Source organism: Astatotilapia calliptera, chromosome 4 (assembly GCF_900246225.1).
Source record: "Astatotilapia calliptera chromosome 4, fAstCal1.2, whole genome shotgun sequence".
Classification (NCBI taxonomy): domain Eukaryota; kingdom Metazoa; phylum Chordata; class Actinopteri; order Cichliformes; family Cichlidae; genus Astatotilapia; species Astatotilapia calliptera.
Window position 1 is genome coordinate 29,485,668 of NC_039305.1, and position 21,281 is coordinate 29,506,948.

At 41.6% G+C, this 21,281-nt stretch overlaps 1 protein-coding gene, 1 long non-coding RNA gene and 1 pseudogene across 2 annotated transcripts; all 3 read left to right on the forward strand.

The window, feature by feature from the left end:
- The first annotated feature begins 1,114 nt into the window (after positions 1 to 1,114).
- Positions 1,115 to 6,007, forward strand: LOC113021397 (uncharacterized). The gene is made up of 5 exons (XR_003272288.1): positions 1,115 to 1,394; positions 1,871 to 1,910; positions 2,056 to 2,102; positions 4,689 to 4,733; positions 5,579 to 6,007. It is a non-coding gene; the product is annotated as an uncharacterized LOC113021397 (long non-coding RNA).
- A 6,499-nt stretch (positions 6,008 to 12,506) lies between these two features.
- Positions 12,507 to 13,777, forward strand: LOC113021368 (putative nuclease HARBI1). The gene is made up of 4 exons (XM_026166006.1): positions 12,507 to 12,942; positions 13,015 to 13,130; positions 13,204 to 13,315; positions 13,391 to 13,777. Exons 1-4 carry the CDS (start codon positions 12,507 to 12,509, stop codon positions 13,762 to 13,764), a joined length of 1,038 nt encoding a protein of 345 aa, XP_026021791.1. The 3' UTR covers positions 13,765 to 13,777.
- A 1,858-nt stretch (positions 13,778 to 15,635) lies between these two features.
- LOC113021376 (putative nuclease HARBI1) lies at positions 15,636 to 16,858 on the forward strand (annotated as a pseudogene).
- Positions 16,859 to 21,281: the final 4,423 nt, after the last annotated feature.

Genomic DNA, 21,281 nt, shown 5'->3' on the forward strand with positions numbered 1-21,281 from the left:
ATAAATGTAACAAATAAAGTGTTTTTATGTATCCATCTATAGAACGCTGCATGTTATATTCTAAATCTGCATGTTTCTTTTTAGAAACCTATCAGCAAAAAATGAACCTAAAGTATGTAATGCAAGGATGTAATCACTTTCAAGAGGGAGAAAACATAAAGTTCGACTTTAAGTGACAACTATGGACACCTAATATGACAAGCAGATTCTGCAGGTCATTAATCAATGTATAAAACTAAAACAGAATGTATTTTTAGTGACACAGGACACAAACAAGGAAGCAAGATGTGTAATTAGGATTATTTATAATAAATATGAATTAATTAGGGCAATTTCTTTAACCATAAAGAATAACTAAATCCTTCAGGACAATGTCACATCAATGCACTGAACTCACTATGTTATCCCTCTAACAGAGCCTCTACATGTTCTCACTGTAATTTCCCCCTCACGAATGAATTTTTGCTAGCACTAATTTGAATGCTGGGGGGAATCAAACGCATTTTACTCGCAGTACTCAAGCTGACTTACCTTTGCTTGAATGACGGCGTACTCACAACGTGGAGGCTTAAAAATAGCCAAATCTTGTACCCAGTCCTTGGTGAATTGGATGTGCGCCTCCAGAGATTTATAATTGCGAAATTGGTGCGCCGTGTATGCTCTGACTCCACAGACAAGGTATGAGAGTAGATCATGCTAAGTCAATAGCGGTTTGGTCTTCAGGGTTTCTACTCCACGGCTATATTTCATACGGGTCCACATTTCAACAATCAAGTACCGTCTCTTTGCATCTGGACAGAATCTGTCTCTATACCGTCATTTTCTTTTGAGCTACGTTTCAGAATGGTTCGTAGCAATCTTGTTTTGATTCGTGACCTGCCAAGATGGTGCTGCGCTCCCACAATGCATTGCGACATTACGTCAACTCCAAAGCCCTTTGCGTGCAGGAGTGTATGCGCATGCGCATTGCCACGGTGGTTTAAAAAATAAAGATATAATGAAAAGTAATTAATAAAAATTAAATATTTAAACATTCCCACAAATGTGCAATGAACGTGCAAAAACTCTCTTTAGTAGTTGTTGCTGTTTCTTTCTTTCTTTCTTTCTTCTTTTTTTTTTTTTTTGAAAAATAACGACGTCTCTGAGGCGCGAAATCTGACAGCGAGAGGAACGGCCGGATACAGGAGACGGGAAGAAACAAGCCGATTATGTTCGCGTTAATTAAGTGGTTGGAAGATGTAAAATTCTCAATTCTGCCAACTGAACATATACGAGATTTTAATGAGGATGAATAATTAGCCGGCATGGAGGAAACGGACCTTTATTTCGTGGAGTGGCGACAAGAAGCCAAGGCGGGTGGCCAGTCTAAGAAGCCTCCATCATCAAGCTAGCAGGTGCCTTTTCCCATATAATATTACTTTATTCTCGTGTATTTGGAACGGAAGCGTAGAGCTGCCACCCAGGCAAAAGAGAAATATAAGTATATCACGTTATAACGTGAAAAGTTTATCGTTCTAACAATATACTATCATGTTTGAACAACATGTTTGAACAACATTGTACGAAAAATGTACATAATTATCACGTCCGTACAATATTGTACGAACGTGACAATTACGTATATTATAATAACGTGATATTATATTATACAAACATGAAAAGCATAATGTTAGAACAATAAACATTTCACGTCATAACGTGATACAGCTCTATTTTTCTTTTGCCTGGGTGGCAGCTCCACGCTTCCATAATTTGGTAATCAAAATATGTAACTTAATTAATTATATTGTGACGTACTTTTGCCTTTTCTTATTATTCTGCCTTCTCAATAACTATCAAAGCCTATTCACATTTAATTTGGCTTTCACAGAAATCCTACCTCTCCTTCTGGCTACAGAGTACTTACCAAGGTTAGAAACAAAGAACAGTTATGCTTTATTAATGTTCGCTAATTACAATGTTCCACATTTCCTTGCTTTTTAAGTCATTTTTAGGCTTTTTAGAGTTTTTGTTTTTTATTTTTTTAGCAGTAATGTTTCTGCCTATTTATTTCAGCCCATGAAATCGAATGCAGATCTTCCTAATGTGAGATTTACATAAATGTAAGTAATTTTGTTTGTCATTGTCATTAATGTTGTTGCTGTTGTTGTTTTTGTGCAGTTTGCAATCATATAAACCTAGCAAGCATCAGTCAGCACAGTGACTAACCTAAACAGATTCTTGCTTTATTCACATATATTATATGTAACTTTTTTTAAAGTTACATATAATTAAACAAAACCAATGCAGTTCGCCACTGACAGTGCTTACCTTTGCACATCACAGTAAACACTGAACCAAGATGGCGCCCACGCGAACGAGAAATCTGAACTACGGTGTCCTGCAGAGGACAAATGGTCAAAATTGCTAAAATTTACAACATATATGCAGCTCAACAGCGACACCTTGTGACTTATTCCAGTCACTACCTTAAATATACATAACGTCTTACCTGACATTCAGTTCACCGGACACTCATACCGAATCACCAGCCCATATAAATGAAAAATAAGTCCAGCAGTCAACCAAGAGTCATCACGAAAGACTAGGGGTGACAGGAGAGCGTGAGCGGGCCTGGGTGTCAGCCAGCCCAGCCTGGGTGTCAGCCAGCCCGACCTGGGTGGCAGCCAAGCCGCGCTAGCCAGCTAGCCGGCTAGCTGCCATGCGGCGGTGAAACGAGAGCGTGAGCCGGCCTGGGTATCAGTCAGCCCGGCCTGGGTGTCAGCCAAGCCGCCCTAGCCAGCTAGCCGACTAGCTGCCATGCGGCGCTAGCAGTAACATCGTGAGAGATATGGGACTTCTTGATAAAATATGGGACTTCTTGATAAAACGAGCAGATATTTGAAGTTTACACCCCTACATTATCGCCTGAAAATAGGGGAGGCTGTCATAAAGTTCAACATCAGTAACTTAGCGCGCACAGCTGTATAGAAACTCCGTGGTGCTAGCTAGCACGCAGTACAGTTATTGTAACTGTCAGCACAACGAAAATAAACTACACCTAAACTCGGTTTATATCTGACCCAAATAGAGTGAAGTTAATAACGTCTTACCTGAAATTCAGTTCACCAGCCGCCTGCTTCTCCTGCATTGGGTTCCCCTTATCCACGATTGAGCTCCGCGTTAGCCACGATCGGTGGCCGCCTCGCATGTTTCTTTCCCCGCATACGAGGGGAAGAGACATATACCGGTGGCTAACGCGGAGCTAGCTAGCCACCGGTATATGAACAACTCAGTTATTTTTTCCACATCGACCAGCATCATCGGCCCATATAAACGAAAAATAAGTCCAGCTAATACAAAGACTGTTTGCGGAGCGATCGGGAGTGAAAGGAGTTAGAGACGCCTCACTGAAAGCCAAGCCTGGGTGCTTTTGAGCGAAGCGGCGCTAGCTAGCCGAGCTAGCTAGCCGGCTAGCCGGCCGGCCGAACTAGCTAGCCGGCTAGCAGCAACATCGTGAGAAATCTGTTGCTAATATGGGATGTTTTGACAAAACGAGCAGATATTTGACGTTTACACACCTACATTCTCACCTGAAAACCGGTCGATCGGCGGCCGCCTCGCATGTTTCTTTCCCCACATATGAGGGGAAAGAGACACATACCGGTGGCTAGCTAGCTCCGCGTTAGCCACCACCAAACAACTCAGTTAGTTTTTCCTCATCGACCAGCATCATCGGCCCATATAAACGAAAAATAAGTCCAGCTAAGACAAAGACTGTTTGCGGAGCTATCGGGGATGAAAGGAGTTAGAGACGCCTCACTGAAAGCCAAGCCTGGGTGCTTTTGAGTGAAGCGGCGCAACATCGTGAAAAATCTGTTGCCAATATGGGATGTTTTGACAAAACGAGCAGATATTTGACGTTTACACACCCACATTCTCACCTGAAAATATCTTAAAAGTTTACTTTGTGACCTAGAAACACAAATAAGAGGAATATATTAAACCAAGTGGCAGCCGCCATTGTTTGACTGGTAGAGGCGTGCTTTGAATTGTGGGATATGCAGTTTTCCACCAAGCATACACCCTTGCCGTTACCGTAACTATTCAATGCTTCGTGCAACCTTAAGAATTCCAATGGTTCCTGAAAGCACCGACGCTGTGCGCGCCGTTGATATTGTCGTCATTATGGTAATCCAAATACGGGGACATACCACTAGAGTGAGCCAACACACCACAAATTAAGTGAGTGAGCAAACACACCACAAAGTAAGTTAAGTTTCACTTTCGTTCGTTCCCATTCATTCCAATGGGCAAAAACTTGCATTAAAATATTCATATTTAAAAAACTATAGAAGTAATAAACACCAAAAGGCATAGCAACTCATTCCTGATCCAGCCGCACAAAATGATATAACATATATGAAGCTTGTGTCAAAACTGTGGGATGAGTTACGGTCCAAAATTTCAGGCGGAAAAAGAATAATAATAATAATAAATCCGAGCAATAGTAATAAGTGTGCCTTCGCATAGGCACACTTAATTATATATACCTGCACATTGTACCTAGGGTTGCAGCCACTTGGCCCCACCCCATTGTTGTGACAGCCCTGATTGTACTTATACACTGCATCTGAACAGGGAACAGTCTGCCACATTAATGTATTTTTAAGTGACTTGTTTGTAATACATGAATTTGTTTTTTACAGATGTCAAAGTCTCAACCTCATGCTGCCCTCCCCCATCCTCCTAAAGTAAGTATTTGTTGTTGTAGTTTTTTTATGCGGTGTCTGTGTCACATGCTAATCATAATTATTGAAATAACTGTTTTCTAACAGATTTTCCAAAACACTAGTTATGTTTGTTGTCATTCAGACCAATACTACTGCTTAGACATTGTTTAGTGGTCATGCATGTTTGACAAGCTCGTTATGATACCAAAACAGTAGGCCTATCACAATAATCGATATATCGACTTAACACACAATACATGTACATGACCTCAATAATTGTTGATGATGTAATTTATCCGCCATTATATTTACAAAAATAAAATATAATGATAACAAAACAATAACATTAAATAACATTGTTTTCTATTTGTTAGAAAATTTACTATTTATTCAAGTTTTTAAGGTATCTAATATTTTGATTCCTAATTTCAATGATCTAAATACTTTAAGAATTAGATGTTGGTTTGTCAATTGAAAGTGTGTAGATCTTGCATTATTATGGTGTTATATTATGATTATACATTCAAAGACATAAAATGGTCTTAAAATGACAATGACATAACTTGTCGCAATTGTTTATGGGGCAATATACCGACCAACAAAAAGTCGCTATCGTAACAGGCCTTCAAAACAGACGGTTTTATGATTGATAAATTCAAAAAATAAATACATTTAATTTCTCTGAGATTCTCTAATATTCAGTTACAGTTCACAACACAGTTACCCGTACATGCAGTATTATACTGTAAATATAAATCTCTGCATTTAGCATCCCACTAGAAGCGTCACAGTTACTGCCTCTTTTTTTTTTTTTTTTTTTACAAATACCTGTACTATCACTAACACATTTACTGTTTTACTTTTAGCCTGTGGATACAAATGCAGATTTCCTTAATGTAAGTTGTGCATTTTAATTACATCATGTTATTTTTATTATTATTTATTTATTTATTTTATTTTACATTCAAATATTTCAAGCTTCTTGGTTAAAGAAGCTTGATTGCTAGTAGGTAAAGAATAGTTCACCTATAATTCATATTCCCAATTAATTTCTCACCTCTGATTGAATGCCTTTGTTTGTTTTCCTTTTGACTATAACAAAACACTTTTGCTGGATATATATGGTGAATTTATATGCATAGATACAGTCGTAGTGCTTGACACATGCAAACAGCAGTAGATGTACTAAAAAGGAAATAATTACAATCATGATGTTGATTGCTGATGTCAGTATATATATTTTAGAGGAATGTTTTGTTTTTCACCCAAAATGAACTATATTGCTTCAGAAGAGATTTATTACCCTATTACCCAAAAAATGGCCAAAAAATATATGTGCTAAAATACATTTTAAAATATATTTATATATTTTAAAATGTATTTTAGCACATATATTTTTTGGCCATTTTTTGTATATTTTGAAATATATTTCAAAATGTATTTTAAAATATATTTTTTTACCGTATGGGATCACTATGGCATTACTGAGAGTTGAAAAACTGTCTAAAGTCTTTCATCTTTAATAAAATGATCAGCGTTCTGCTCTACCAGGTAAAACAATTGAGTTTAACATCCAGGCATCCATGAAAACGGAATTTATGACATTTAACGGAGTTAGAAGTTAGCAGGGAGTTAGCTCGCTAGCTTCTATCTAAATACAATATAGCATGTCCTGACTGCGGGGTTTTGGAAACAAATTAAAGCGTACAGCTCTGCTATCACTTCCAGCATAAATGAAGACAGAAAACTAAACAGCAGTGACGTTTGTAGGGTTACTGAAGTTGGGCTAGCTGGTATATAATGATGTGCTACGTGACCGCTAGTGACACAGCTATTTTAGCATAATATAAACAAGCTAACTTTTTTTCCACTCGATAAAAGTTAACGTGAGTGTTCTTGGTGGTCAGGAACAAATGTAATCGCATGGCAGGATGCTGTAAAAGGACCAAACTTCAGCCAGGAGAACAACTGAGATAATCCATCCACAATACGAGGTTAGTCATTCATATACTGCTGCATGGGCTGGGCTGTAGTTACATCCTAAGGTTTTAAAAACTGAGCTTAAATAAATGATTAGCGGTAATAAAAGCCGAGGGAGGTCAACAGTGATCACTGACTGTTTTAGGAGATTTTTGAGATCAAATAGAAGAAAATACATAACATTAAACATGTTAACAACACAAAAGCCATATTAAACGCAGACTACTTTAGACCCGGAAGCAGGATTCGTCGCGTCATCACTGAACAACCGGATAGGTTTAATTTGGAATTCAAAAATGGGTTTGGACATGGGGCTTTTGAAAATCAGTCTTTTAAATTGAAATTTGAAAACTTTTTTGAAAAGAGGTTTTTAAAAAGCATTTTCAAAAATAGTTGTTTTTTTTTTTAAATTGGAATTAAAAAATGGTTTTTGTAATGAGATGAGATATTTAGAAAAACATTTTGAAAATCAGTTTTTTAAATTTGAAAATGGTTTTTGAAATGAGGTTTTTAAAAAGCATTTTTTAAAAATCACTTTTTTAATGTGGAATTCAAAAATGAATTTACAAATGGAGTATTTATTCTACAATTCATTATTTAATCAAAATTGTTTTATCTCGATGCGCGTGGCTCTCAACTGATGTCGATGGAAATGTAAAGTTTCTCTGGGCAGCTGCAAATAAACAAAAAACATCAGAAAGCAAAGAGGTAGAACCCATACTTTCTGATATACTAATTACATTTACTAAGTCAGAGCCTATGTCAGATGCCTATCTACTTTTGCTGCCCCTTGTGTCTTTAGGTTTGATTAGTCTCAGCTGTGTTTCCACCTGTTCCCAATACTTCCGTTAATCCTGCCTGTTTATTTTACGCTACGTCCACACGTGCATGGGTATTTTTGAAAACTGAGCTTTTCTGGGGGGGGGGGGTTTAAATCCTGTCCACGCATGCAGTTTTGAAAAAAATATCTCCACATGTAAACACTAAAAACAAAATGTTGCCCAATCACAAGTCTTAAAGCCTAGGAGGGAAAGACTAAACGTGTTTGTGCCCTCACAAAACCTTAAGTTTCTGGAAAGGCAGCTAATTTTGTGTTACTTTTTAAGTGCCTTCATCATTTCGAATGTTAATAACTAAATAAAGTATTTTAGTTGGTGTAGACTCACAACTTAGGAATGAACAAAATACATACAGCATTCATAATTTAATTTTTTTAAATAATTTACAAAACCGACTGGATTTGGGTTATGAGAGCATCTGTGTAGAACAGCGGTCCCCAACCCCCGGGTCTCTGACCGGTACCGGTCTGTGAGTCGTTTGGTACCGGGCCGCGAGAGTAGAGGCTCAGGTCTGAAACGTATGGTTTTTAGTGGTTTTCAGCGTTATTTTGTTACTCTTTGTATCGTTAACTCGGTCTTCCTGGGTCTTTTGTTATGAATAAATGTTATTTTTTTCGGTACCGGTACTACTTTTATTTTGTTGTATTTATCCGCAACACCTTAAAGGCCGGTCCGTGAAAATATTGGCGGGCATAAACCGGTCCGTGGCGCAAAAAAGGTTGGGGACCGCTGGTGTAGAATGTAGAAGCCATGTCCGAAGTTTTAAGATTACTTTTCCGTGTTCCGAGTCCTGCATTTGGGTTCTTCCTTCTGTCTGCCACAGCACACACTTTAACAATTTCAGTCCTTCATTAACAAAAATGATTTTTTGAATTTTCATTTTTTTACTGTTTTATTCTTATGTTGCAGAAAACACAATCTAGTTGCACCTGAATACAATTAGCAGGTCATTAGCAACACTCTTGACTGCATGCTGAGGTGGCAATTCAGCCATTTAATTTATGTTACAGCAGCTCATGAGTGAACATGGTGCAATAAAAGTACCTTTTTTTTTTTTTTTTGTAAAACACTTACATTTACTTAAATTTACTTGAGTAGGGGTAGGATTAGGGGTTGCCACTTCATATTTACAATTTGGTGGTGAAACGATTGCAGGTATAATTAATTGGTTTGATTACTGCAATGTGAAGGACCTTCTGTGACAAACTACTGGTTTGTATTTATGGGAGATGGTGTTACAGCCCTCGCAGAGCCCCCTCCTGAAATTGCCCTCGTGTAGGTGTGTCCTGCCATCTCTCCTGCCTTAGGTGCCACCTTGTTTTATTCAGCTGACTCCCATCAGCAATAAAGAGTACTTAAGGCCAGAGAAAGGCGAGCTCTCGTGCTAGAGAGGCTTGACCTGTGTGTGTGGTGGTTGAGTGCGCCTGCTCTGTGGAGAGGAGTCTGTTTAGGGTTTTTCCCTTCCCCTTCTTTCTTTAAAAAGGTGATAGTGGCTTGTCTGTCTGTTTTTGCTTATTTTAGGACACTCAAATTTAACCATTTTGCTTCCCTGTCTCCTCTTCCATCCTGGATACCTTTTTGTTGTTTTCCCTCATCCCCTGGACCTCTTTAGGGGAATGCAAGTCAGGTCAAAGCTTTCTGGACTGAAAACACAATTCAATTATATCCAAAGCATAATTATTGCATTTGTTTTTAAATATTTTCACATTACAGATAACATTCAGTAGGAATTTTTCTACTTCTACACATCACTGAATGCATGTTTTCCATGCATAATTTTGATAGACCTGCCTCTTTAATAATATAAAACATTAACCTTTTGATCTTGATTTCTATTTCTGATATTCTTGTTTTGCAAACATTTTTCATCTTCTCATCCTGCCACAAAAACATAACCCTCACCCACTCACAAATGTTTCATGTTGACCAGATGGGCAACTGTTGCCCTTGTTCCCCATCCAAGTAGTCCTTGTGTAACATTTGTCTAGCTCAAGGGTCAGCAACCTTTAAGACCCAAAGAGCCATTTGTACCCGGTTTGCACGGAAAAGAAAACGCTGGGAGCCGCAAATACTTTTTGATATCTAAAATGAAGACTAACAATGCACACTGGTTGTTTTTACCTTTTATGCTTTGTATAAAAAAACTATAGTGTGTTGCTTATGAAATCCATGAAAGGCTACAAAGTAAATTAAATTTTATTTATCTAATGAACACATTTTTAACGCTTTAAAAAATTATAACAAAAAATAAAAACATCCAGTTGAAGGTCTCTTTTAAATGAATTGAGAAGCTGAACTTAAATTATCCATGTAGCAAACAAAAACTGATCCTTATATTGCCTTTGGGCTTTCGGAGTGTGTAGAGCCTTGACCTGAATTTTAAAAATAATTGGAAAAAAGCACTATGCTCCTAAAAAATAAATAATATTCGCAAAATATCTGCATAAATATTTATTTTACCTGGTTAATGTGTATGGCGGGGCGTGGCCTGCAGTGCTGCTGCAGGAGAGGTGGTCGCACCTGAGCGTCATCCGCAATCACGACTCGCCGCCTTAAAGTCTGTGCTCTCTGCTGTTGTGTTATGTGTCGGGCTGTGTGCTGGAAAGCTAAAGCCAGCTGCATGTGTGAAAAGTGGTCAATAAAGAGAAGCTGAAAAGGATGTTCATGCAAACATCATTGGGTCTGCCGTAGTTTACAATGGGACTCCTGCTCCTAAACCTCTGCGCACAGCGTCGGCGGACAGGGGCTGTACGAAGTCACTTTCGTCTTTACGTAGGACTGTAAGCTGTCGTCTGTGAGGTGTGAGCGGTTTTTGTTTCGACAATCCACAAATTAGGCATGGTAGGCCGCTCTCGTCAGAAGTAAATGCAAATAAATCTACCCAGGCATCATTAAATCTTCTTCAGATATTTTTCTTTTTTTACATTTCTCCATACTGAAAGTCACGATAAATGCACGTCGTTTCGGCAGATATACCGGCTTCTGCGAGTGTGACTGAAAAATTATTTAAAAATCATTTAATTATTTTGAGCGATGAAAAATAAAATATCATTTTATTTTTATATTTCAAGATCATGATAATCTTCTCATTTAGAACTAAAAGTTAAAAAAGAAATAGCACAAATAAAATACACTTCAGCTAAATACTTTTACAGTTTTCCCAAACCACGGAGCCGCAGTATAAACACTAAAGAGCCGCATGCAGGTTGCCGACCCCTGGTATAGCTACACAGCCTGCATCTAACGGTTCTTTAAAGACTGTTGTATTAACCATGCTTTTCAGTTTCATTTCATAAACACAACACTGTATGCATTTCCAACTCTTTATTACAATTCTTTTCATATAAATACGTCACATTAGAAAACCCTTTAAACTGCTGTTCAACCCCCCCCTCCCATTTCTAATCTAGAATTCCATTTTTTTTTTTTTTAAACATTCTCAACACACAAACCAAAAATACTTCCATACTCCCACTGACTTTTTTTTTTTTTTTTGTGTGTAATAATAGGAACTCGTTTCTTTCCTCACTGCCGAACACTGAGGGAGGGGGGGGGGGGGGGTAGAAGAAAAACATGTAGCAGCCAGAACGTAACAGGGGAACAAAACAGTCAGGTCAAACCTTTCTTTGGACACAATTTAGCATCTGTTTGAAAAAAAATGATTGATTTTACTTGTAAATACATAAAAACACTAATGGCTTCTAAAACCTAAAGCAATATCAATTCTGATGGCTGCACAAATTCTAACCTCCCGTTCTATTGTTATAAGCCCCACATTTGTTGAGCTCCTCTTAAGGTTAGTCACAGGAGCCAGGGGATGTAAAAGATCCTCAGCTTTTACAAGAATGTCTTCTGCAAAAAGACGGGCAGGTGCCTTGAAAAACTGGGTCCATGCAGTGATGTCTATGTCTTTAGGGGGAGCTTTATCTCTTAGTTCATGCCCCTTAATTATATAGGAGACCCCCACTTTGGAGAAACTCATCAGACATGTTATTTTCACTACAATCTCCCCATCGGTGATGGCTGCCACTTTACTACACTTTGTAATAAGTGGTTTAACCACTTCCTCTTTCGGGTCCTAGGTGAACACCTTCACCTGGTTGCACATTTTCAAAGTATTTCTCTGAAAATATAAACTCTCACAGAGTAGGACCCAAATGCAGGACTCTCTGGTATGAATATTCATCCTTGAATCGTGTGTGTGTGTGTGTCCGTGCAGTGTCTGCTCCCAGTGATAGTGATCTGTTTCCGCTCCCTTTGTTACCAAATACTGTGTTGCTTGCTTTGTCCCCTCATGTCAATGATCCTGCTGGAAACCACAGAAACGGCCATTAGAAACTTTTCACCAGTGGCAAACAAACACTTTCAAACATCTAAGCTCACGGACTACACTTGCAGATTCTCACGATCCAGCATTGACGGAAGCTCAGCCACTCTAAGTAGCTCCACAGGTGCAGCAGGTCCCGGAATCCACAGAAACCAGGGGCCCGTTCTTCGTACCTCGCTAAGTAGGTTAGCCGGATTAGATTGTTGACGATTTCGCGTGATCCTGGATCAGTCGGTTCCCCGAAGCTCATCCGGGACTTGCTGTCATAGCAACAGAGCCGTAAGCGTAAACCTGCTCGGGAGCAGGTTTACTTTATGTAAACAGGATTAGATCGCGGCCACGCAGGTATGTCCGCGTCATCATACGAAAGCAACAGCGACATTCCGCCACCGTTTCACCACAAATAAATAACATCAATGTAACTAAAGATAATGCAGCACTTGATCCTTTTATTGATTCCACACAGATACATACAGGTCAGTCCCTAAAAAAAGGGAAATGTACGAGTAATCACGCTATGGCATGTAGGTGATCACGCCAGATGCAACACACATTCCACAGTAGAGGAATAGCAAATTACGTCGTGTAATCAAGATGACAGACCACGGCTATAAAAGCGAAGGTGGAAGTGGGAAGTTTGTCGCAGCCATGTCCTGTCCGTTTCTACGCGAGCCACCCATTGCGGAAGGTGCAAGAGTGATAAGGAAAGTGTTCAGAATCCAACGTATATTGCGGGATAGACAGGATCCTTTAGCACAGCGCGACAGTGTCCTCATAGAGAGATACCGATTTTCCCGTGAGGGTATCATCTACCTAACCAACTTGCTGGATCCCCATGTTAAGAGTACCACCCACCGTAGTCGGGCATTAACAACTGCACAAACTGTGTGCATTGCCTTGCGCTACTTTGCGAGTGGCACGTTCCTGTACACTTGTGGAGACGCAGAGAACGTTGGGAAAAGTGCCGTCTGCCGGGCCATTCGCAAAGTGTACCTGGCACTCAAGCATTTCCTGGGTGTGTTTGTGGTTTTTCCAAGCCACTTAAGACCACAGGTCGTCAAACAGGGCTTTTTCGCCATTGCAGGTACAGTAAATTGGATAGTGAATGTGATGCAATCATGACCTATGTCGGTAACTGTAGCTCCAACGTCCGCAGGCTTCCCGAATGTGATTGGCACCATAGACTGCACACACATTGCGATCAAGGCCCCCCCAGGCCCCACTGAAGGGGACTTTGTCAACCGAAAGGGGGGCCACAGTATAAATGTGCAGGTGAGCAATACTAACACTCCAGATGGCAATATACGATGGGAGGAGTGTGGTCACACATAATGGAATCCCACAGATGGTGTGTGACTCGATGTGCCATATCACAAATGTGGAAGCAAAATGGCCCGGATCAGTGCATGACTCACGGATCTTCAGAGAGTCAGGGTTATGCACATCATTTGAGCGTGGTAAGTAAAAGAGGCTTATGTTGATGCTACATACTCATGTCGGGCCTAACATAACAGCATTTCTTCATTACACAGGGGCCTACGATGGGATCCTCCTCGGAGATAGAGGTTATGCATGCAGGCAGTACTTCATGACACCGTTCCCTGACCCCAACCCTGGGCCACAAACCCGCTACAATGCAGCCCTAGCCAGGACAAGGGCACGCATTGAAATGACCTTTGGGCAACTGAAGGAAAGATTCCAGTGTCTAAAACGCCTGAGGGTTGCACCTGACAGGGCATGTGACATTATTGTTGCATGTGCCGTACTGCACAACATTGCCACCATCAGAAGAGAGAGGACCCCCGTGGTGGAGGTGCAGCCTGATGATGACCTCCAGCCAGTGCACCTGGACCAACCTAGTGGCAGAGCTGCACGGGACAGGATTGTGCAACACAATTTCGCATAATAAAAACATGACATGACACATTTTCTATTGACGTTTATTTGAGCATCGTTGTCTGTCCCACCACACACAGGCCAGTCATCAGTTGCCTGGGAAAACAGAGCATGTATACTGCGTCACGCAGGGTCAGCAATAGTGCTCCGTATGAACATGTATTCCTACTTACTCTGGAGTTCCTTTTGAAGCACCTCGATTTCCAATTGTAGTTTATGCCTCATTAGGGCTTGTAGTTCGATCTCACCTAGGAGCTTTTGTTTCTTCAGCTCAGTATACTCCATTTTTTGCTGGAGACTTCTCTTGTAGAGCAGACGTATGTCACCCTGTGTCAATTGTGGTGACAACATTTAACGGGGAATACATGTCATATAGGCAGTATAATTGATCACAACACTGCCCACCTCTGCATCAGCAGGCCTCTCTGCCGGCCTCTTGGCCTGCAAATCATACTGCAGTCAGACACACATGGCAGTACACAAGTAGATGGTATTTCAGGCCAATTCATGCATGTACTCACAGGGTCTTCCGCCACACCACAGCCATCTGACAGGGTTGCGTCACTGTCCTGTGCAATGGTAACACAATGGTGTTACTAAGGGGTGTGGTACAGCCTATAGGTCTGTACAATTGGGTGGGGACAGATATATGTATATCTCCCAACTTACTGTGCATGTTCCAGTCACCCCTTCCATGGGAACAGGTAAAAGTGATGGTGTGTCATGTAACACTACACACAGAGAAAACCCACAGTGCCAATGAATGAATGTCACAGTTCGAATAGCATTTTCATTTAGGCAACAACCACATATTTGACATTGTGCACATGGAATCATGAGCCCATTCACCAGTTATGTAGGTGCTGCTGCTACTGCACCCCGGCTTCTGGTCTCCGGAAGAGCTGCCCCCAGGGATGCCCTCAACAATGGGTCTGGTGGCATTCAACCTTAGGGCCAGCTCCTCTGCTGGGGTGTGACGAGGGGGTGCAGGACCACCACCTGTCTTTTGTTGCTCTGCCCTTTTCTTGGTTGCTGTTATACACAAACACAGGGATTGTTTCAGGGGTGTCTTTTCAAGTGACTGACAGCAATATGAGTGTTGGATATTACCATTCTGTAGTATGTTCTTGTATTTCACTCTTACTTGTTCCCATGTTCTGGTGGGTCCGGTTGTGGCTCTAATGTGTAAGAGGATATCATGTGGTATGATTTGATATGATAAAATATGATATGGTATGGTGCCATGTAATATGTTGCATTACTTACGCGTTTAATTTGTCAGCAACTTTCTGCCAGCCCTCTCTCCTTGCTTTTGCAGCCTTCGCACTGTTACCTTGCGTTTTAATTTCACTCTGGTACTCCTGAAATCCCTCAATCAGGAGTTCTTGCTCCGCTGCGGTGAAGTACTGTGCGCGCTCCTTCGACATTTTCGCCGACCAATCAGAGGCTTGCCGATCACTGTTTCTGCTATCGATGCGTAGCCCCTTTTACGGCACCCAGTGATCGCGCATTACTTCATCCAGCTGTAGTAATCGTCAACAGCAGGTGTGTTCGGGGAACCGGATTAGCGAGCTCACGGTTAGCGCGATGATTTGATCTTGGATGTGTCATTTGATCTTGGATGTAGTGAGCGACGTACGAAGAACGGGCCCCAGGGCCCTGTTTCAGGAAGCCGGTTTAGTGGAAAAACTGAGTAAGTATACCCTGAGTTATTGAAAACTCTGGGTTTTCGGTTTCACAAAGCGAGTTCAGCTGCAGCCTGAGTGAGTCACTATGACGACACACGCCGTGAAGCTAACCTGCCCCCTAGCAGGTTTACCACAACTAACCCTGACTGTCTCCGCCCCTTTGTCGGAAACCTGACAGTAGGAAGTCTCAGACATGGCGTGCCACTTCCTTGAAGAGCCGGTAGATATCGAAGCCCAAATTCTCCGCAGAGCTCTCCGCCGGGAGAGAGTGATTCGAGCGCGTCTGGACATCTTATCATTACCTGATGATTTCCTGTGCGAACGTTACCGTTTCTCAGCACAATCAATAAGTTATTTGGATAACATCCTCAGGCCATATATTACGCATGTGACACATCGCGGACATGCGCTCAGTCCATTACATATTCTTTGTACCGCACGTTTCCAAGGCTACCGTCTGTCGGGCAGTCAGGAATGTCACAGTAGCACTGAAACGTCTCCTGCACTCGTTTGTGGTGTTCCCCGGTCACAGACCCACAAGATTCATCAAAGAGGGATTCCACAAAATTGCAGGTATCAGGAGGACCTAAACGTAATGTATGATGTGGTGATACGTGAACTACTACTGAAATGGTACATAAATTTACAGGGTTCCCAGGCGTGATTGGCTGTATAGATGGCACCCACATTCCAATCATTGCACCCTCAGCAAATGAAGGAGACTATGTGAACAGGAAGTCCTTCCACAGCATCAATGTACAGGTACATAATTCCCTGTAGCATTTCACACCAACAAGTGATGGCATCATGGTAACGGATGCTAATATGTGTACTCTGCACTGTGTAGATCATATGTGATGCTGCCAACATCATCACAAATGTGGAAGCCAAGTGGCCAGGCTCTGTCCATGACTCACAGATCTTCCGAGAATGTACACTGAGCAACAGATTTGGACATGGTGGGTCGAAGTTACTGTGAAATATACAGAGACCAATTGCCACAGGGACGTTTGCACTGACATGTATTCTTCTGTCCTAGGAGACTTCACTGGCCACCTGCTCGGTGATAGGGGGTACCCATGTCTACCCTATTTGCTCACCCCTTACCCTGACCCTGAACCGGGCCCACAGCAGCGTTATAATCTGGCCCATTGCAGGACACGGGCCAGAGTTGAGATGACCACCAGTGCCTTCGTGGACTCAGAGTCACCCCAGAAAGGGCATGTGACATCATTGTGGCATGTGTGATCCTACACAACATTGCCACGATTAGAGGTGAACAGTGTCCAGCTGAACCAGACGACAGCAGTGATCCACATGATGAACATCCTGACCCACCCACGAACGTACAGGATGGGCGAGCAGTCAGAGACACCATATGCCACAACCATTTCCTGTGACCCGGCAACCCAACATGTCACGAGACAAATACACAGATACTGTGGTCAACTTGTTTTATTGCTCACCCTGTATGTCCTGTGCACAATGAATAAATGCGAATATTAGTATGTTGTACGAACACTGACATGATTCGTCCATCTATGATCACTCCACCCACCCTTAACTGTTGTTCCAGCAGTACAATCTCCAGCTTCGACTTCTGGATCTGCAGCTGGAGGTGCACCATTTCCATATCACACTTCCTTATCCTCCTGGCCAGATATGTTCTATACAGCTGCTTCACAGGGAGCTATTGCAACAAAGGACATAGCATTGGCATCCATAGTACATGCCTACTTAGGTTGGTTGTGAATGTGTGCTGAACAACCCACTGCGGAAAGCTTCGTTGTAGGAGTGGCTGGACCCTCTTCCTCCTCATTTGCAGCATCACTCTGCCGGGGACATAGTAGGTCCATGGTGTCATCATAGTGCCACATTGTAGTCAGTTGTTATATTTTCCACTGTACACTGTATACCTCATAGTGTGGCACTGATGCGGCCTCCTCTGTAGCAGCTGTCACTGTGTCGTCATCATGTGCCTGTGGTGGAGACATTTAACAACATTGCTGTTCCACTGTTGACACATGTAGTCTGTGGAGTATTACGAGTACTCACAACTGCATGTCGGTCTGGCTCAACAGGGGGCTGCACCAGATGCAGTACACCATCACCGTCAACTGGAAGAATATGGGGTTCATACAGGTCACTCATGACTTATGTGGGCGCAAATGGCAATTACCAGACATACCAATCACCATACACCTCATTGTCAGTATGCTCTCGGAGACAACCGACACTGAGGGAAGGCAAAATCAGTAGGTGTCAGGGTGGGAACGCCTTTATGAGCTCTATGTTGCATTGAGGTATATGTTCATATGTTACACTCATTGGGGAGGGTACGGAATGTACTACTCGCTCTGTCTCTGGGAACAGGGAGCTCACCCTGTGGGGGGTTAACACACACACACGTATGCAAAATTAACGGACACCGCTATGCACATAATAAAGACATACCACTGCAGCTCGGTGTGTGTGAGTCTCTCCCTGGGCCCTCACCCGTGCAGCACGTTAACAGTTCCCAAGTGTCTCAGTGTTGTTTATTCACCTAACTGTTTGATGACTGTCATTCTCTGTCAGTAGGACAGTAACTGCACTGCGACATAGTTCATTTTGGTCATGGTGACTGTGCAGAATGGATGTGTGCACGCCATGTATTGTTTTGGATTTACCCCTTATGTATGCACTTGTGTCTTGCGGGGTTATTGACTCAGAGGATGTCCCCGCAGAGATGCCTTCAGCCACAGGGCGCCCACTGTTTTGGCTGAGGGCCAACTGCTCAGCCTCTGTGAGTGGTGGTGGTGGAGGACCCCCACCTGTTTTCCGGGCCTCCGCTTTTTTTCTGTTGGCTGTGACAGCACACATTTGAGCATACAGAGTAAGCAAGTATGTACTTGTAATGTGCTCAGATAGTTTCAATAAGTGCTCACAGAGGGGAAATTACTGTGGCCTCTAACTGCAATTGATCTACATAGGACACACAGACCAAGCACTATGGCTCATGATACAATTACACCTCACCTGTTTGGACTATGTTCTTATATTTAATTTTTACTTGCTGCCAGGTACGTTTGGGGCCTGTTGGGTTGCACCTGCGCTCACATCACATCACATATTAATATGTAGCAAAGGACAAATGGGGTAACATATAATGAAATGGGTGGGAATCCCTAGATCAATGTTTACATTACCACTCACGCATTGACTCTGTCGGCTATGTTTTGCCATGCATGCTCCCTTTCCTTTGCAGCTGCGGCTGTGTTGCTTTTTTTCTGCATGATGTGCATGCTGTCGGCATATGCTGCCATCAGAATTTCCGCCTCGAGCGCTGTGAAATACGTTGCCCGCGCCTTCTTTCCCTCCGTCTCCATGGTGACTCGCTTAATCTGTGCTCCGCTTATCAGGGCTTTATGTATCCTCGTGCGCGCGCTTCACTTGGGGTTAAAGCAACTCCGCCTTGATTGAACTAATTGTTATCAGCCTTTCTGGAACGGAATATTCCGAGTTGGACAGTTCGGGGTTACTCAACCGTGAGTGTCGTTTTTCACTCTGAGTTTTCCAAACCGGCTTCCTGAAACAGGGCCCTGGACACCAACACGCACAGACGCATACCTGTTTTCATGATATATCAGTATGAATGACAAACATGTGACAAATGGGTACATGCTTTTCCGAAGGTCCTGGAGGCATGGGAATCACAAAGTGTGACCTATGCGTCCAGTAACACGCCCATGTGTTGAGATTTTGGCTAGGGCTCTCTTGCTTGTTTAAACTAAAAACAGACCCAGGAAAGGACTGAGCAACTTACGACCAACGCAATAGACTTAAAGACAAATTTAAAATTAAATGAAAGTAAAGTTAATTTTAACTGATACAGCATTCCACCTGAACCTGCATTTTATAGTGCTATCTATTCATTGTTCTTTTTAATGCTATCATCCTGTTGTTGATGTAGTACTTTACGGCAACCCAGTCTCTGCCTTTCAGAGCTGCCGGCTCTGCTTGGAGGCAGGAGTCACATACCTTTTTTACCTGGTACTTTGCAGCTTGTTATGAAATGAAACGTGTGCCGCTCAACAGCCTTCACTTCATCATTTGTCCACTTGCTTCTCACCTTCCCAGCTGTCATAAATGGAAACAAAAAACATCTGCGAAACAACAAATGCGAAAGTAAGAAAGACAATATTCTAGTTAATAATGTGAATACGGAATGTTCTTATGAATACATGACGACTGAACATGGTGTTGCGACTTTCATCCGTAAATAAAGCCGCGGCCGGCTGAGTTGGTTGTGTCCCTGTGACGCGCCTCCAATAATCCATAATGAGTCGTACTTGTACTTTGCGCATTTATTTTAAGAACAAAACAAAAACAAACATTTGCGCTTTCAATCAATTTACAACTAGCGCATGGATTAACTGGTGTGCCAAAAAATGACGGTCAACAGAAAAGTTTGCCCACAAACCACTCACCCAACACACCTGCTGCGAACACCGACATCAGGTAAATAGACTGTGACCACACCCACATACCATCACCTGAGACGCAGGTAAAGCTATACACCTGTGCCACCAAAACAAAAAGGAAAAACATAAACATTGACTTTGGCTCTTACACATGGAGTCCATGTTCCTGACTTCTAACTTCTCCTGCTGTTGTCAAAAAAGCTCTCAACACTGATGTAAAGCAATCCATTTCCCAAGAAATCCAATCATATAAACCAATCAGCGCGAGGTTAGGTGACAAATAGGACAAAAATATCAAATTTGGTCAGAATAAAGATCAATTTGATGCTTTAAGGGAAAGTTTGGACTAACAAATGGTATAGCCAATTTCTTTCTGCTAAGATATTCACAAACAAGTAATGTTTACATTGAGAAACCTTCACTCAAACTGATTGTTTTAATACAATCACAGGGCATTTCATTTATGCACTAGGCCCAACTGACACACATACTTGAAAAATAATGTGTAACCTGTTGGAAGAGTGAAGCGTGTGTCACTCACTTCTTGGTCTGTAGGTTGAGACAGGATCTCAACACTTGGTGTCTGCAACAAAAGACAACAATATGTCAGACACATTTAAATCCCAAAAAACACAAATCTTGTGTTAAAATGTGTGTCCTCCATAAACATGCCAGTCCACTATTCACATGCTAATCCTTCTTTGTAATCAATGTAAGATGACATTCTGTGTTCTAACAATTATTTATTCATCTTTATTTTTCTGCTGTAGTGTAGTTTATTAAGCTACTAATTGAAAAAAATTATATTACGTGGTTTGAAAGTACCTGATTCGCTTTAGATTCAGCCCTTGGTCCTGTCACGTTTCTAGTGACATTACAGAGTACCTAATATTGTTATCATAATATACAGGTAATAATGCATAATTACCGGAATCTTTTGGTTGCATGGTCAGACTCTTCCTGCTCCAGAGAATTTCTTTAAGGATCGACCAAATACAGACAGCTGTCATCTGCATTTATGTACTGTGATGGATATCTCATTTTAAAAAGTACATAAATTATTAAGACTGTTATTTGAAGAAAATAAAAGTCACAGAAATGTTGCCTCTACTTACCAGTTACAAGTGAACATGGCTTTGTAGTTATCAAACCTGTGACATCTTGGAAATTAATAGCCAGTTTGCAGAATCTCTCACTCACTCACTCAAAATACTATAGCAACACACTTTCACTGACCTAAGGAGCATATTACATTTTTGGAATATGCAGAAAAACAATTTCAGCTGTGATAGGACAAAGCTTGAATTAAATATCCAATCACTCTACAGGACCCCCCCCTTAATGTATGCCTGTGTTAGATATGGCTGATAATGGTA